Source organism: Stegodyphus dumicola, chromosome 8 (genome assembly GCF_044657685.1).
Source record: "Stegodyphus dumicola isolate Sdum_Otavi_A_Nest chromosome 8, ASM4465768v1".
Classification (NCBI taxonomy): domain Eukaryota; kingdom Metazoa; phylum Arthropoda; class Arachnida; order Araneae; family Eresidae; genus Stegodyphus; species Stegodyphus dumicola.
In genome coordinates this window covers 114,466,930-114,486,944 of record NC_140775.1, presented here as the reverse complement: position 1 = coordinate 114,486,944, position 20,015 = coordinate 114,466,930, and the positions used below count along the sequence as shown (strand labels likewise).

At 32.8% G+C, this 20,015-nt stretch overlaps 1 protein-coding gene across 3 annotated transcripts in view; it reads right to left on the bottom strand.

Moving 5' to 3' along the window:
* The window catches only part of Vps35 (Vacuolar protein sorting 35), a 199,331-nt gene that overhangs the window by 71,964 nt on the left and 107,352 nt on the right, over positions 1 to 20,015 (bottom strand). For 2 of the 3 annotated variants that reach the window (XM_085822303.1, XM_085822304.1), the window contains 3 exons: positions 15,741 to 15,948; positions 13,629 to 13,784; positions 6,248 to 6,370 (listed from right to left, as the gene is read on the bottom strand). In XM_085822303.1, the coding sequence (XP_085678429.1) occupies positions 6,248 to 6,370; positions 13,629 to 13,784; positions 15,741 to 15,948 (487 nt within the window). The remainder of the gene's footprint in view (positions 1 to 6,247; positions 6,371 to 13,628; positions 13,785 to 15,740; positions 15,949 to 20,015) is intronic. The other variant, XM_085822305.1, reaches the window with a different exon arrangement.

The following is a 20,015-nucleotide window of genomic DNA, read 5'->3' as shown; positions in this document are numbered from 1 at the left end:
AAAAACTTATTTTATGGTATGTAACCACGTTGTACGATTTATATGGAGATCACTTCAAAGCACTTTGACGATTTGCATGAGACACATGATAATTCACAAGCACATTGTTAAGCAGGCACAACCGTTTTTCACACTATATTGCTGATGACACGAAAATAATGATGGATTACGCTAGTAGTTTGCATGAACAGAAATAATTTTCATTTCATAGCACATTATAATCACAGAACTTGAGGATGCAAGCAGGTTACAGGAGGCACGTGTTCACTAACTTGACGAGTCACTATTTATGGCTGTTGTTGATGGATGCCATTTTTGATTGCACGTTGAATGTTAACAAAATCTAACTCGGTAATATTAACATTTATATTTAATTCTAGGATGATATATATATCAACATATATTCATTTATACACAATCACATTGCACGTAGTTACAAGATGAGCATTTTTACAGTTCGCAAGTCCACATGAATAAAAATCAAGAAAGTCATATTACAGCTACGATAATATCACGGAGGGAAAGAGAGGTGAGTGCGTGCTTCACCGACGGCAGCCAGGAACCGAGTAACCAGTTCGAATTTTCCTCCAGAGAGGAAGAGGGAGAAAGCTGATAGCGCCCTCTCTCGGGGCAGCGGACAAATAATAATAATAGTGTTCTCCACAGAAGTGTATCTGATGGATAGTCAAGTGAAGTGAGGAGACCTACACCTCCACAGGCATGTTCACATGCAAGATTGTCTTTTCTGACAAACGAAAACCTCCGAACTTTTGCTTCTTGTTCCGGTTTCGAGTTTGTTTCTTGTATCGCCAAGCACACAGGGTGATGAGCATTAACCACACTTTTATGTCAAAAACATTACCATACCTGCCAACCTCTAAAGATAAAAATTCAGAAGATTTCTCCCCCAAATTCAGAAAATTTCTCCAAAATTCAGAAGAACACGAAGAATTAATATCATGCTTTGATAAAAAAAAACAATTTATACAAATAGAAAAAAGGAAATTGCACTTACATTAGTAAATCTCAATTAAGTAGTAACTAAAAAATTTATTAGGAAACATAAAACAAGAACTTAATGTTACACAAAAAAATTATTGCAATGAATTTAGAGAGCATTTTTTGGCTTTAACCAAAAATTCTTTGGAAACAATTAGTTTTCTCATAACATTTAACAATTAAAATGTTTTCTGGAGTTTTTGGTGAAATTGAAGAACGAAACATAGTTTTGTTTTTCTTCACAACACTGAAGACTCTCTCGCACTCAGCATTACTGTGTGGAATTACGAGAATAGCACATAAAACTCTTGCTAGTCTATCATATTTTGGTGTTCCATCAGCTCTTTTTATTCTTTTTAAGGTACCAACGAGGACATCAAGTCTATCTTCTCCAGAACTGGCAAAGTCTTCAAACTGTGCAGCAGAAAATTGGTTCTGTAGTTCATCTAAAGCATCATTATGGCATTCATTTTCTTTAATTGTTAACAAAAATGGAAATTTATCAATAAAAAAATGAATCTTTTCAAAAGATGAATTTTCAATTTGTTTCAAATTTGCCACTTCAGCATTTAAAAGAACTTCATTTTGCAAAGGAAACTTCCTTACAATGTAATCACAGGCTGAGGAAAAGTACTTTCTGACACATTGAAAAAATTATTTTTTCTCATGATCTTTCAAAGAATTTACAAGTTCCCTGGTTTGATATTTCTGAGCAATCTTGGAGTCGGGAAACATCCGCCTGAAAAGTTGACCGGCGCAGCGCTTAGCGGCACGTTGTGTTTGATGAGTAATGCAGTAAACAAATGCTCTGCCAAAATGACATCGGCATCTGAATTCGTAGCCGAATTTGAAAAAAAAAATCATCCACTTTCTTTGACGTTGTCGAAGCCGAAGCATTACTTCATGCTTTTTAGACTTAACATGCTTCACAATGTCGCTTCTTCCACAGTGACTTATTATGAAGTCACATGCACACGTTGCAAAATGCAGTTATTTCCTTTGAAGGATTCTTTAATTGTTCGGCTTTGTAGGCAGCCGAAAATATTGAGAATTCGGTTTTTTTGAACTCATTTCGTAACAACGACGTATTAAGAAAATTTGTAGCACGTAAAAAAAAAAAAAAAAAAAAAAAAAAAAAAAAAAAAAAGAATGCGACAATCCACGCTCGCTGAATCCGAGCTGAGTAATTCCACAAGTTCAGCACATTGGATTGGCTGGTTTAGCGGCGAGTTGGGAGAAACCGCAGGTTACTGGATTCGAAGTAGTCGGTAAAACACGATGCAATTGGCGAAAGTCGCTGAATTGGCGAAAAATTCTAAAATTTCGACAAAATCACTAAAAATACTTGAAAAAGGAAAAAAATCGTAAAAAATGGATTACGATCGTAAAATTGTAAAGACAAACGCATTTTCGTAAAAATTACGAAAAATTCGTAAAAGTTGGCAGGTATGCATTACGGTGGAATCTGCGGCAGTTCCATGAGACCAGGGTGGCCATTATGATTTGTGCTTGTTTTTTCTGTGCTGCTTTTTTGTTTTTCGTGGAAGTAGATGCTTGGGAACATCTAGCCCCTCTTCTACTTCCATACTATCTGAATCTCAGATACCATATCTTCAAATGAACTATTACTATTGCTTCTATGCTTGGTTACTATTTTCGGAGGCCTATTTTTGGGTTTGCTCTGGATTGCTATTTCTTTTCTTTTTTTTTTTTGTACGACATGAGTCGATGATTGCTTTTTCTGGCTTGCAGGCTGCTGGGTTTTATTTGGTGGAGTCTGTGCATTTATCAAAGTTTGAGTGGCAATGGTACGTGTTGCTTTAACAGCACTAGCACATGAGATATTTGGTTCAAGCCGTGTGCTTTGAACCAGCCTTCTGGCTTCTGTATAGCAGATTCTTCTAATGGCTTTTGCTGTCTGTACTTCCTTTTCTTTTTTCCGTTTTGGACAGGAACGAGAAAATGCTGGATGATCGCCCTTGCAATTTACACACAATGCCACAGCGGTGCAATTATCACTATCTTGACACGGGCTTAGAGCACACGTCAGGTTGCCACGACAGGATGTTTTAGAGTGACCAAACCGCTGGCATTGGAAGCATCGCATTGGGTTGGGAATATATGGTCTTACGGGACAGTTCAGATACCCATCCTTTATATTCTTTGGCAGATCAGGCAATTTGAATGTCAGGATCACATGTTTTGTGCCAATCAACTGACCTTCCTTACACATCTTGATCCGCTTAGCTGCAGAAACCTTTCGGACAGCAACTCCGAAAAGAACTCTTCTTCTGAAACGAACACAAGGCCGATTTCCGAGATCACGCCTTTACAGAAGTTGAGTGTTTTGTGTGCTAACACAGTTATAGGTAAGTTTGGTTTGACGCTAAAGTGAAGCAGACTGGGTAGTCGAAACGGTATCAATAAGCAGGTCTCTAGAATGGAGACGCTTTATGTTCCTTGGCTCACCTTGCATGAATGAATGTGTTTACTTACCAGAAAAGGAGACATCTTTTGCAATTCTCCAGAGGCATTCGAAACAACAACAAAGCGCGGACAATCAGTAGTTTCTTTGGCATTTGCATCGGCACAGATTTTCTTGCCAATATATTTTTGAATAATTTCTATATCTTTGTTGGTTTCAATTGAGTCAGGTTTTTTTTCTTTTTTTTTTAGATGAAAAGTGAAGCCAGGATTGAAAGAGAAAAGATTCGGGTCCGATGGCCCCGCCCACCACGGAACCCAACAAGGGAACACAGATTCCTGTGTTAGGACTAGCCAGACCTATACGCAAACTGAAGCCCCACAGTCGGCTTTCCCGAAAGCAGGTACTCCCGAGAGCTTATCCCCAAGCCACTGACACAAGGACTAGTGAGCACCCGACTGACACCCGTGAGGACGACTAAGGTGTCTCCCTATTTAGCTGAAGTAGAGGCCAAAGCAGTGTACTGAGGACAGTACCTCACTCCTCAACTACCAGGACCCTCCTTTCCAGCGACACTGGTCTCCACGCACGGCAAACACATGGGCAGTTTTCTCACCACTCGAAAACTTTAGACAAGGGCTGTTCCAGTTTCTTATGACGAGCCCCAACCTCCGAAGAGGAAAACCACAAGAGAGAATGGAAGGGAAAAAGTATCAAGTCAGAGGAGACAGAAAAGAGGATAGATCACTGGGGGCCCAGGATTGTGACACCTGCCTCACCAAAACGATGATCCCCTGAAGGGCTAGGGAACCTCGGGATTGCCCCACCCATACTCACAAGAGTGAGCCCCTGAGGGGTAATTTTAGACTGGAAATTTCTTCCATTCATTTTGCTTTTCTTATATGAATTACATTCTTTACACACTCAGCTATCTGAAATTTTCACTTACCTGACATTTCCTAAACTTTCCAGATAGTTAAGCTTTTACTGCTCAGATAAAGGGCAAAATTCCTAGGAAACATATTGGTAAAATACTGAACTGCTTACTAAAGCAATTTCCAAATTACATTTGTTAGAAACAATTTCCAAATTACAGTTGTTAGAAACAATCTGGAATTCCATTCTAGAAATGTTGGAAAAGAACTAAACTTTATGAAAAGTCTTACTTCAGGATTCTGGTTTGAGTTATGTTGGTTCCCCTGCTTTAGCTCACATTTTATTACATTTACCATTTGGTACAGGTTTTGTGAAATGGATCCATTTTACATTTACAAGGGAGAAAACTCTCACGAAAAATAGTCTTTCAGCAAAATGCTGATAGGGAAAAAAAAACATGTTTGAGACTTGGATTCCATTCCTTGATCAAAACAAAAAAGAAATTTATCCACATAGCTCTTGTATTGGTTGTACGGAAAATAATGCAGGTTTTTGCAATTGTTTATCTTTTATGTACATTTTTAGCCACAAAAATATTTTGAATTACATTTGTTTATATATCATTTTGAAGCTTTATTTTCGCTCTATATTTCTATAACAATCATTTTGTTCAAAAAGTTTTCTTAAAGTATTTACTACATGTTTTTGTTTAAATGTCAAAACGGGATTTTCGGCAAATTTATGAGCACAAGTTAGGCCACAGCGCAGCACAAATGACTCGAAATGTCAACGAATTATCCGGCGAGAAAAGTGTTAATGAATCTACATTTCAACGGGAATACCAAAAGTTTTGCCCCGGAGAATTTGACCTGGAAGATCAAGAGCATCGCAGATGCTCTTCAGCTGTTGATGTCAAAGAAGCTCGATAAGTGGGTACCTCACGAATTGAGCGAAAATAATAAAAAAATGCCGTTTTGAAGTGTTGTCTGCTCTTTTACGAAACAAAAACGACCCATTTTTTAAATGAATTGTTATATGCGATGAAAAGTAAATTCTCTTTAACAACCGGTGACATTTGGCTCAGTGGTTGGACCGTGGTCAGACACCCCAACACTTTTCAAAGCCAAATTTAGCAAAACGATTACGGCAGATTACGTACGGTCAGCAAATCAATGAAATGCACCAAAAATGGTAACGCAAGTGCCTGGCATTGGTCAACAGAAAGAGGCCAGTTCTCCATGACAATGCTCGGCCGACTGACCTTACAGAAATTGAAAGACTTGGGATACGAGACTCTCCCTCTTCCCCCATACTCGTCCAACTTCTTGCTGACCGATTACTCCTTTTTCAAACATCTGGATAACATTCTGCAGAAGAAACGCTTCAGAAACCAAGACGAAACCAAAAACGCCTTTAACAACTTATCGTGTCCAGAACTCCAGAATTTTATTCTACTGGCATAAACTTATATCTCATTGGAAAAAATGCATTGATTCGTCTGGTGCTCATTTTGATTAATAAAATTATTTTTGAGTTCAGTTATGATACTTTAGAGATATAGGTTAAAACCTGCATTATTTTCCGGACGATCTAATATATTTTGTCTTGATAACCTGATAGAAATTCCATACCAAAATCCCATACTATCAAATTTGCTTATTACAGAATATTGGATGAAATTATCGGTTCATGAACAATTTCAACTTCACACGTTATGCATTCCAAACTTAATAACTTTGTTACAAATAAAATTTGCTATAGAATTAAATAATTTTTACAAACATTAATACTTCATTTTTATTCCAAGTTCAACTTATGTTTGTGCATGAAAAGTAATGAGATCACTCTGATGTTTTATATATGTTTAGTTCTGTGAAACAAAATCTGCAAATGTAAGGATCTTTGTACAGTTCTCCTAGCTTTTCAAAATATGAATTGTGAACTTACTTCTTCACTGCAGTTTTTATATCTAAATGCCAGCTTATAAGCTTGGAATACAATAGGAGTCAAAGTATATCGTATGCGATGGTTTCCACCACTTCCAAAATGTTTTCGAGTTGTATTTAGCATCTACAAAATGTTCATTGATTTATTAATTAAAAGTTATGTGTATTAAGTACAAAAGAGCATGTTATACACAATAATGTCACAATAAACATTCAAAGGAAATTTATTAATAAAGCACTAATTATGAAATTAAAGAGACAGCACATATTATAAACACAAATAGCTTTAACAATTTTCAACACAATATCTTTTAAAAAAAGAGGGTAAAATTTTTTTCTATAACAAAGGTATCTAATTATATGGCAATAAAAAAATCTTTCATTAACTATATTAATGGTGCTAATGCTTAAAAAATCCTTCATAAAATACATTACAAATCATATCAATTAAATCATAAAATGCTATGATTATTCAAATTACTGAATAAAACTGAAATTATAGCACCAAGAAATAGTTGTGCTATTTTTTTCTTTTTAATTTATTAACATAAATACAGTGTGATTATAGTTAAAGTTCCACATTGAAATGATCATAAAATGAAAACTAATGGACCAAATGCTATCAAACTTGGTAATTGTGTAAAGGAGGTCATGGGAATTTATTTTCCGCTACAACAAAAAAAGGGGGGGGGGTAAAAAACTCATCACCAGGGGGGAAATGACGATGCATGCAATATTGTTATACAAAATAAGGGTCGGAATCTAACTTAACCTTTCGTTACATGGGTTTAACATGCTGTATACCCTTAAGAAACATTGACCTAAACAAAATTACCATTTAAAGATGTTGGAATTTTAGACTGGAAATTTCTTCCATTCATTTTGCTTTTCTTATATGAATTACATTCTTTACACACTCAGCTATCTGAAATTTTCACTTACCTGACATTTCCTAAACTTTCCAGATAGTTAAGCTTTTACTGCTCAGATAAAGGGCAAAATTCCTAGGAAACATATTGGTAAAATACTGAACTGCTTACTAAAGCAATTTCCAAATTACATTTGTTAGAAACAATTTCCAAATTACAGTTGTTAGAAACAAATCTGGAATTCCATTCTAGAAATGTTGGAAAAGAACTAAACTTTATGAAAAGTCTTACTTCAGGATTCTGGTTTGAGTTATGTTGGTTCCCCTGCTTTAGCTCACATTTTATAACATTTACCATTTGGTACAGGTTTTGTGAAATGGATCCATTTTACATTTACAAGGGAGAAAACTCTCACGAAAAATAGTCGACATCAAGGCGATAAACGTTGTGTGTGCCATCTGTGTAACGGAGAAATCTGTTCATGAAAACCATAAATTAGCGATTAGAAAATGTGAGATTGCAAATCACTTGCAAAAAGTGGGAGCATTCCAGAAATTGTTTTCTTACAGGTGGCTAATTTGTGATTTTTGAAGCCTGAATTCAGCCCTAAGATATGATGATATCAGTTTAAAATGCTTTTAATCATTTCTAAAACGAAATTGTTTGTGGGGTTATGCAAAACAGCAGTGGCTTGTAATTGGCTTATGGCAGGAAGAAGCAAATTATTTATGCAAACACTAAACAATTTGGCATAATTGAAAGATGCAATACGCCAACATGCCCCTAATATTTCTCCTAATGTGCTAAGAACTGCTGTTGAGAATGCAATGATTCAACTTGCTTTCGGAAAATGCCACATTGAACATGCTTTGCAACACGTGTCAGAAATGATTAAACATATTTTAAATTGATGTCTTATTTCGTTTAATAATATTGCATACGATGCCTTTTCACCCCTGGTGGTGAGTTTTAACTCTTTTTCTTTCCACGGGAAATAAATTCTTATGATCTCATTCACACGATTACCAAGCTTGATAACAGTTGGTCCAGTAGTTTTCCTTTTATGACCATTTCAAAGTGGAACTTTAATTAACAAACCTGTACTTAAGCTAATTATTAGGATAGGTTAAAATTTTTAACATAAAAAAATAAATGTGTCGGAAGACGTATATCATCATATTAATGTGAAGTAGCTTTATTTGCAACACAATTAATTCATTTCAATCAAGATTCTGTAGCGGATAAATTCATATACTGTCCTGCAGTATTGCTCACTATGCCTGTTCACTCTATTGAGAAAGATTTATTGACACTTGAAGAAGTTATGATTGAGACTATTGATAGATACATTTAATAACATTCCAGATATTTTACTCCTGTGACCAGGGTTTGTAGCCACATTTTAGTTAAAAAAAAAAAATGAGCACCTATAAGCACTTCTCAAGCACATTTTAAGGAAAAAATAAGCACCTGTCTAATTACATTACACAAAACTGCATAATCTTAAACGAAAAATTAGACTTGTAATTTAAAATATGAGCAATGCAATATTTATTAAGAGAATGAGCATTACCTCAACCATGGAAAACAATTAACTTTTTTTTTTTTTTTTTTAAATTTTAAATGTCAGTTCAATTTACAGAATTAGTTTACAATGAGAGGAAAAAAAAAAAAACTATGCAGAACTAAACTATATTACAAGATTTAATGATGAAATTTCAGTTCAAAATATAGAAAATAAATAATAATAAGCCATATTAATTGTATTTGTTTGGCACCTAATAATAAATACAATTAATTTTTCCACTCATATTAATATTTAAATAATTTAACTTAAATCAAAATTCTGAGCATTTTCTAAATTTTCATTGCATAACAGTTTTCCCTTAACATATATTCCATGCAAAGTAATTTAAGTAAAATAGAGGCACATTTCTGAAATCAGAAGACGGGAAATTGCTTCATTTAGTCATCCTTTAACAGTAAAAGCTTAACTAACCCCCATACTCGGAAATTGCCGAATATTCCGGATAGTAACTGGAAAAAGAGGAGTGGGGGAGATGTAGCCGTTCTTTAGATTTCTCGGCTAAATAAATGATTTTGACATTTCGATATGTGCATCATATAAAAATAGACCACCAGAACTCAGAAATATACTGCTCAGAAAGCACAGTAAAACTCTTTTAAGTGTTCATAAACAAATCTCAGACTGAACATCAAAAATCAAAATACCGCAAACGTCAAAAACTCACCACCAGGGGTGAGAATGCGCAATACTTGGGGAGTAATTCTTCCACATGTGATATTATGCAATCGTAATCAACAGCTGCCGGTATTCGGAGAATTAAGAACTAAATAAAGGAAAAGAAAGAGACTTACTAATCTGGGGTATTTTCTGATTCTAATTTTCAACAGACAGCGTTAAATTTCCAGAATAGAATCAATCTTCGCTTAGGCTGAGTAGACTGCAAAAACTTTTAGTCCTATTCAATCCAGATTGGACAGCAACAACAACAACAAAAAAAAAAAGTCTGCTGCTTCAATATTACAGATTTTGCGGAGAAAGAGGAGAACCTCTCAACCTTCCGTACTGTATAATGTATTAGGAAAAAAAAAAAAAAAAAAAAAAAAAAAAAAAAAAAAAAAAAAATTTTGACTATTCAATTACTTTTCTTTTATTTAAGCCATTCCGAATATTATTCCTTAGAAAGTTAATCTGTGTAAAAACACACCCATTTTTGGAAGCTTATCTATACTTCATCAGTTACTGCAACTATATTATTATAAATATTCATGCATATGCTCATAACATAAGCATAACGATCATAATAAACACAAATATGAACTGACCACGTGGAAGGAGAATGCAAATTATTAAAATCTTGATAAAATTTCAAACGTGTGTAGTATTTGGGAGGGAGGAAAAGAAAACCAAATGTACCGGAATTTTCTACCGTTTTCGCAATTCTTTGACCAATAGAACAACGTGCACCTGTCTGTACTCTCGCGTGCACCATAGGTTACGTTAATGCAGAGAAAAGGGGGAAAGGCAGTTTCCGGGAGTATGATTCACCATCTGACGTTGCATATAAGGAAGAAAAGTTGTTTATTTAGTTTCAGCTTTGGTACGGGGAAAAAATGCGCGTTCATTAAAAAAAGGATTAAAAAAAAAGCACTAAAAGCAAAAAATAAGCACTAAAAACAAACAAACAAACAAACAAAAAAAAAAAATAAAAAAAAAAATAAGGGCTTTAAAGAAAAAGTAAGCACCTATAAGGGCCTTTATATTTTATTTTCAAATATAAGGACTTATAAGCACTTATAAGGACCGCTATGAACCCCTTGTGAACAAACAGCCTTTCTGAAATACGACACTGCTTACAACAGCATACTTGCTAACTTATAACAATAAAAAATCAGGAGTTTTTTTTAAGAAATCAAGAGACTTTTCTCAATGACAAAAAGATTTTTGTAAACAATATAAAAATAAAATATATTTTTAATAATGATTTGACTTTAACTAATTAATATCTTTACGTTCAGTTACTAATTCTTAAATAAAAATTATACAAAAATACTTGCATATAAAACAAAAATTTTATTATTTGTATCCTTTAATAGAAAAAAAAAAAAAAAAAAAAAAAAAAAAAAACCCCGAAAAAATTTAATCGGTTTCACTAATCATTGACTGAATTAATGGAATTCTGTACTGCAGAACTGTGAACATTAAATGATGGCAAAATAGAGTGTATAAAAAGAAAAAAAGCTTTGTTAAGGTCCGAAGACAAAAACATAAATATTTGGTCTTCACGATATAAACTTACAGTAATTGGAAAATGCATTAAGTAATTTTTTAATTTCGGATGAGCTTTACACTTATATTTTGTAGTATTATTTTGAAAACTACCAATTAAATTGCTCACATATGTAGAAATTACTTAAATTCCTAAAACATATTTTTAACACAGGAAGTAGTAATTACATCTCTGTTTACATTAAATATTTTATAAGTTTCAATACAGCCTTTTATGTGCATTTATTTCTTCCTTAAAAAAATATAAGTAGGTTCCATTGGTTGAGGATTCTAGATAAACATTTTCCTTCTTTTTAGAACTCTTTTCAAGATGATAATAAACATCAACAATATGTTAATCCATACTTGGTAAATTTAAGAGTTTTTCAACTGCTAAATTTAAGAGGTGATGGGTGCACCTCATAATTTGCAAATCTGAATTTTCTTTTATTACAATGTGTGCAACCCCAATCTTCAAGCTTACCATTACTGCATTATCGATACTAAGTGTTAAGCAATTATCCAGAGGAATTGCATTTTCTTTTAAAGTTTTAGTAAGTAGCTGTGCTATATTAAAAGCCTGCATGAATCTCCTTCTAAAGTGCAGACAGAAAGTAAAGTACATGCAGTTTCTGAAGACTTTGGATTAAAGAAGAAACAACAACTGGATACAGTTTTGCTTAGTTTTGTTGTGCTTATTTTATTGTGCTCCAGTAAAAAGGCTGACAACAAGCATTCTGCATAAATAACTTTTTGGTCTTTTGCTTCTACATAATAATGCAATTTTTTTTAATACAACTCAGGTTGTCCTTGTTTATGCACATGTTAAAAAATATCAGCCCTTCCACCATGCAAAATTGAAATGACGAATGGTATACATTGCTTTTGTATTATATTTCATTAAGGAAATAATAGAAGGAAAGTCATCAGTGTATGATTTTTGAGAAGTACATGAGTACTTTACCTTTTTCACAAACATAACCAAAACAAAAAATTATAATTCCTTAAACTGTTTCTTGGAAGTATGTGAAACTCAAGAGTGCTCACTGGTGAGACCAACAAAATAACAATCTCAATTTTGCTTTGTGTTTATTGGCTGATATATGCCAGATGACCCATAGCAGTGCTTAATGCTCACTGGAGAACTGGAACATGATGCTTTCAGATTCATGTCTCGAACACGCAAGGCACATCATATCTCACTGATGAAATGGCTCTGATTTTCTTTTACATGTAATTAAAAAAAATGCTTTTGGACTCCAAAAATCACTATTTTGGGTGCAATTAATGAAGCATTAAGCTAAGCTACATAAAAATCTCGAGAACTTTTAAGAATCAGAGACAGTTGTGAGAAATGTGATGGTAGAAGTATGGTCAGAAATCAGAAGTTTCCCACCTAAAGCGGAAGAATTGGCAAGAATGCAATAGCAATGGAGCTAGCAGATGACAAACCGTATCAAAATACATCAAAAGAAATTTTCTAGCCTATCTGGTCCCATCCACATCATCTCACACTATGCATCACTTAGCATGTTTGGCTGGATTAACCTGTTCAATATGATCCATCATCAAAGATAAAATACAAGTGGCATGCATAGTTAAAAATAACTTCAAGATGATTTGTGTTATAAGTTATTCAGGCAGGTATCAGTCTAAATGCAAATGATAATTATTAGTAGTGAAATTGACAGGCATGCTACACCACTTGAGCAAGACAACTAGAAACTGTTTTCTGAAAAATGGGTTCAATAATGGCAAGTACCACCATTAATCTAATGGCCAAAAGAACAGCAGAATATTCAGGACTTAACCATCAAATTAGACAATCGTCATACTTAGAGTGTCCTCCATGTTCCAAATCATATGTTATGGATGTAAGTACCATCTCTTAACTAATTCTAAAGATATCATTGAAGTATTATGTTATCTTCACCTAATATGCTCTTACATGCTTAGTTGACCAAACAGTCTTTATAAGGCAATTATTTATCCTTCAACTGAAACCCATTAACTATGGACATTAATGATGAAGACGATTTGGGGGTAGTTTACACAAAGGAGCTATTCAAAATTTAACTACAATCTGGTTTGTAAAAATAACTCATTTAATATGTGTGCACACAATATGCAAAAACACACTCAACAGATTTAGCTCAACACTACGCAAAATGTATGATTCTATACGATTATAATAATTTGAATAAATGACAGGTTTAGTCAAATCAGCATTTTATTAGAAAGTCTTAAACAGATATCATCATAATGTTTTAATTAAAAAAAATAAAAACTTTATTCTAAGAACAATGGCACTACCTCTTAAAAGCGGAAAATTATCAAGCATGTAACTGATAAATTGATAAAATTAAAAATATTATACAATATGAAAAAACAACACCTCTTAGAACTGGCCAATGATGTACACATTAGCTGTAAAACAAACATGATATGAAAAATTGATAATTAAAGATGTTACTAATGTCAAAAGATGTACAAATGTAAAATTTAGATATTGTTATACACATAAAAATGCAACATTCCTTCTTTACAGTATTTAAAACTTGAATTTATATAGTCTTGAAACAGATTTACATGTATACCAATTATGTCATAATAGGAAATAATTATATTTTACTCACATATTTCATTACACTTTCTTATTAGTTGACCTAAAGTATCGGATAACAGACCCTAAATCTATAGAAGAATTTTGAAATACTAACTAGGAACTGTTGATCAGGTGTTTCTGCTTGTAACAAATTAATAAACCTCCCCATTAAGCCTTGTTCCTCAGCAAAATCTTCAGGATCATCTTCCCCAGATGGTTGGTCAGGCTGATCTTGGATAAGTGGACAGACTAACTGCAGAATTTCTTCAACCTCAGAAGGAAAAAGAAAATGATTTTCAGGCTGGGGTTAAAGTAGCTACATTTCATAAAGGATTACCTAGAAATTTTTGCATATGATAAAGAAAAGCAAATCTCCTTATGATGCTTAGAATATTATTTGAAGTTAATTTTGGTAATCTTGAAAAGACTTCCGAACTGAAGACAGATTAAAATAATTGATTAAAACTGAATGCAACAAAACACAATAGTATGAACTACACATTCCTTGTTTCCAATGGTACTTACGTATTATCGCAACCAGGTTGGCGTGATTTGTAAGTTTGAGTAAAAAAGTATGAATAGAAAGAAAAATGTACATTTATTAATTACAGATAATTTTTAATACAGTTTTTTATATTATTTTGTTTTAAAATATAAAATAGCAATTAAACCCTTCCGGTTTCGAATTTGAATAAGTTGCAGAATTATTTTTTCGGTGGAAATCTTTTGGCTATTGCTTTTAGCACTGATTGAAAACCATTTTCGCCATTAACAGCTTGAGCTTGGCACCATATAAATTCGATAAGGTATGAGTCAAGATGATGACGGGCTGTTCCTTTCTGTTTTTTGTTGCGCCATTTGGCCGAGCCCCACATGCGCTCTACATGTTGTGTGTGAACGCCCGTGTTGGGATCCACAAAGTTATATTTGTGATTAACAGTTCCATGCAGAAATCCAGCATTTTCGAACTCACTTGTATTGCATCCTTTCCAGCAATCCGAATAAATGATGCTTCCTTCCTTGATATTTTCGCAAATTTTTTCCATGTGGGTAACAACGCTTCTATTAGGTACAGTAACCAAAAAAAGTCTCTTTCTTTTCTCGGCAAATTCCGCCGAAAACCCATTGCTATGGTAGTACACGCCCAGAGTTATTTTTTCTTTTTACAAATAAACTTTCGTCTATTTCCACACACGTAGGGTTGCTGTAAGTAGGGTCGCCAAATTTGGCGATTTATGCGAATTTTGGCCTGGTTGCGTTAATACGTAAGTTCCCCAATTTATAGCAAAATAATATTATTAGTTTTCTAGTTTTTCTGTTACAATGAATAAATATGCTGATGATGAACATTTCTTCATCACTATGTAAAAACCATACTTTTAAATATAAATATCTTAAGAAAATTTGAAAGCAATAAACTCACTGTGAAAAGATATATGAAAAACTATTTCAAAGCAAAGCGCATAATACATGGTATTAGAAATATCTTTCACTAATAAGACTAATGGTGTGTAAATATTTATTAATATAAATCCATGGTCAAAAAATAATTTCTATTTTAAAATATCCGCATTAAGAAAGAAAGACAGAAAATCATAAATGCACAGAAACTACTAAATGATGAATATTAAAAACTGTACTAAAATCAAACATTAACGATGCAAATATATTCACTGAGAGAGATATGAAATCAAAAAGGATTCTCAATCTATGAAATAGTCAAAATGCAAAATTTCTAAAGTTTTTTGCTGCTGTATCTATTTGCTAGAGGTATCTACTTTTTAAAAAATATTTATATCTACTATTTTATCATAACTATTAAGCAAGCCAAAAATGATATTGCACATAATTTTAAATTAAAACAAAAAATCGGTATTAATACACAAAAGCATGGAAATATTTACAAAAAATGTATAACAACACGTTAATATAAAACAAAATAACAAACACATAAACACTAATATAAAACAAAAATTGGTAATAATATGCAATATGCAAAAACTTATAGCAATATAAATAAATATTTAATGAAATAAGAATACTTGTCTTTTAAAATTATACATATATTAGCAGTAATCTAAACACCAAAACTGTAAAATATGTAGAACATTTTATCAAGGTATATATGGCTAAATTTTAATAACCATTTTAAACACATAATTTTAAAATGTTCATATACAATTAATACAAAAATACAGGATAAAACATGATTTATTAGCAAAACTACCTGCTCTTGTGTAGGTATGTAAGTCTCATTTTCTAAAGCATTGTTCACAAGAAAGCATGACATAGATTTTCTGCTATTGTAGTCACAGAAATTCATAAGACTTCCAAAATGCTTTAGTTCGAGAACTGTGAGGATATTGTTGTAATGTTGCACTGGTATCTTCAACAGTTTTAGAAGTTCCTTTGATACTAGTGTATTATATTCAACTCTGAAAGAATAATATTTTCCCTCATCAAAATTTACACAATTCTCGGTGCGCATAAATAAATACATACGTAAATTTTAAGTAAAAAATATACATCATTTTATCCAAGACTAAATCTGGCAATTTACCAGGTCTTGATGATATTGTTAAAGCATGCACATGTGCAAAAGGAAACTCACGCTGTCTCATTCTTTTATCGCTTTATGTTGCGAATTCGTGATGGCTGAAAATGCATCAAGTGAGATGGAAAATGAATTTAAAAAAAATTTATTTGATGGATGTTCTTACGAAGTAGTGTCTTCACGGTTCAGAGGAAAAGAGAATTTCGACTTTGAAATTAGATGCAATCTAAACGGTGAAAATCGATGAAAGAATTGGAAAACACATTTTGAAGCTGTTTTACATGTACATTGGATTGTATCTTCCGAGAAAAAACAGTGCAAATGGAAGCAGCAAAGTTTATATTTAAGGAAGATTAGTTGTGTCAACATGCAAGACGAGATAAGAAAGAGACCAGTTGGAGAAATAAAGAGTTTTCCACTCGCTCGAATACAAAATTAAGGGTGTAAATTAACTTAAATGTTAATTTAAGGGCTCGAATACAAAATAATAACAATAAGCATATGAGACATCATGATGAATATGAGAAAAAGAATCTAGTATGCACTTTGAACAAAGTTTCATTTTGGCATACATTTCTATGTGAATTTGCTGAGGCATAGAGTTGCCTATTTGCCTATGTACAATTGATTTGGTGAAGTGTTCATCAACTACTTTCATACTAGTAAAATAATAATTAATAATATGTAATTAATTAAATTTTTATTTTGCTATACATCCACAGAGAATAATCCACTAATAGTAAATACTGTGAAAATGGTGATGATAAAGGCAGTGTAATAAACAAGTATATCAACGTAGGAATTCTTCTATTTAATGGGCAATGTGTTTTATTACTCTTCATGATACACTGCACACACACAAAAAAAAAAAGGGGGGGACAGTTCTATGAGGTTGTTCGGAAAGTAATTTAGTTTTTTTGGGGGAACATGAAAGACAATTTTCGTATAATGAATAAATATTTTATTAAATTATATATTGGCCATTCTGGTCCAACACCTTTTGCCATCTTTCTGGCAGTAACATGATTCCCCGCTCATAAAAGTTTTAGTCCTTGCTGGCAAAAAACTGATTCAGGTGGTTTTCGACATCTTAATTTGAGGTAAAGGTTTTACCATCCAAAAAATTTTGCAGGGACCGGAACAAATAATAATCGGAAGGCGCCAGATCTGGAGAATATGGTGGGTGTTGCAGTATGTCCCATTCAAGCTGTAAAAGCTTTTGGAGAGTGACCAAACTTGTATGAGGTCTCGCATTATCCTGGTGGAACACTACACCCTTCCTGTTGGTTAATTCTGGCCTCTTCTGTTTAAGTGCATCATTCAATTTGTCCAGCTGATGACAATAGACTTCCAAATCAATAGTTGCATTGTCCGGTAAAAGCTAAAAAAAAAAAACGATTACTTTGAAATCCCACCAAACGGACAGCATCACCTTTTTTTAGTGAATGTTGGCTTTTGAAACGCTTTGAGCCGGTTCATCTTTTCTGCTCCATGACCTCTTGCGTTTCACATTGTTGTATACGACCCATTTTTCGTCCCCAGTAATAATCCGCTTCAAAAATGGATCATTTTCCTGACGTTTGAGGAGCAAATCACACACGTCAACGCGACGACACAAATTTCGCTCCGTAAGAAAATGGGGCACCCACACATCGAGCTTCGAGATTAAGCCCAGGCCTTTCAAGTGGCCATAAACAGTCGAATTCGACAAATTTAACCTCTCACCGATCTCTCGTGTGGTTATTTGCTGATTTGCATCAACTAATGCCTTTATCGCATCTTTGTCAGCTTCGACCGGACTTTCAGACCGTGGTGCATCTTCGACATCAAAATTGCCGGATCGAAACTTTGCAAACCAGTTCTGGCACTGGCGTACTGTTAACACGCCTTCTCCATACACATCCGTCAATTTTTTTCTCGCTTGGACAGCATTTTTACCTTTTCTGAAGTAAAAAAGTAAAATATGACGAAAATGCTGCTTATTGCTCTCCATATTTAAAAGGGCACCAACCAAAAACTACTGTGTAGAATTAATAGAACTTTTTCACACACAAGCCTTGTAATATCAGCTCTCAAGACATATAATGGTTATGCGGCTTAAGTGTGAAGTTGGTTTCGAAAAAAATGTAATTAAGTCCTCTGACGGGGAAAAAACGAAATTACTTTCCGAACAACCCAATATATCTCACGTTCTGTTGGAACAATTGATGAAATTCAAATTGTGCTTTTCATGTCTCGAAAGTGCATGAGGCTTAGGATATATATTAGATTTATATATAGCATCATTCTAACATAGGTATTTTGACACAAAATCGAACTTTTTTTGAAACGACATGCCAAATTTTTTCCATATTTTGATTATTTTGATTCTATGACTCAAATTATGCCTAACTACCAAGTTTTGTAAAAATTGCACGAGTAGTTTTCCAAAAATTAGCTCTCAAAGTTTTAGCTCCTCAATGTCAATTGAATTTGGTATATATTTATTAATATCTCAGTTTTTATTAAACCTTTTTTATTCTTCCTTTCACATTTCAAAATTTATGTTCATTCCAAATAAAATTCAACCATTTTTTATGATTTATTTTTAAAATTTGTAAAATAATTTTTATAAATTTTTCAAAAAAAAAAATTTAATTATAACCTATAAAATGTTTACCATCATCTTAAAGTAGGTGTATTTCTAAGCATACCTGCAAAAAATTATACTTTTTTATTCAAAATTTTCTAAGATATACACGAATTTACATATTTGCACAGTTTGCAATTTGGCATCTTTTTTTGAGTGATATTATTATAGCTCAAAAAAATATGCCCAAGATGCCAAAGGTGGTTAAAAATTTTGCTACAGTGAATTGCCACAGCTATTTTTAACCTTAAATTTCAAATACAATTTTACGGAGAATTAATATGAACTTTTCCCCCTCAATAATGCTTAAATATTTATTAATACTTCATGAAAAGCTATTTTTTTAAATCATCTATATGATATTATTCAAATTTTAACTTTAAAAAAAAAATTTCTTTCTTTTTACCTGTTTTTTTTTTTTTTTAAATATTTGTAAGAATAAATTTTTACCTTCGCCGTGTTATCATCTGCTACTTTACTTTAACTTCATTTAAATTTAATTGTCTAAAACTGAGAAAAAGTCGTTTGATGTTGATTTTCACAATATTTTTAAAGCAAGCAAGATGTTGACACTTTGAGTCATGTCCCAGCTTTAAAAAACATATATTTTTACATTAATCCTGTTAAAAAGAATGTTTTAAGTAGCAATTTTCTCTCCTGTTAATTATATAAAAAACATCTTCTTTAATATAGAAATTTTTAGGCTTAAAAACTCTAAATAATATGGTTAAGATTTTTTTGCACCCGATATAAGAATTGGGTCACTCAGTGGTACAGGATAAGCAATGCTGGAGTGGTTTATTTCTTTCTCATTTAATAAAAATCTTTCAAGTCAAATATTTAGCCTTTGGACTTTGCTTCAAACTTTAATAATAGTTAAAATGTCTAGAAGCTGTCTTCAGTTGAAACGCATTTAATGCAACTGATATTTTCAAAAATTTGACAAGAATACAAAATTTATGGAAGTGTAACAATCTAAAAACCTTAATTTCCTTGTGTCAGTACTGAAAACAAATATAGAAGAAAATTAGGGGGGAAGCAAAAATTTAAAGGGGAAAATACTTCATGGAAGTTTGGTATTCAAACAGAAAACACTTGGACATGTATATAAGCAAATAGCAACAATTGGGTTTGTGATAACGGAAAAGACAAAAATGATATCATTGCAGATTAAAGTGAATAGTGACTGGTTTTCAACTATATGGTTGTTTAAATTTAATTTACTTCATAGAACATCATATCATATCATAAATGGAGCATCCCACGATTTCTCAATCGAATTATTTAAAGATTCCTTAATTTATCCAGTGATGTATATA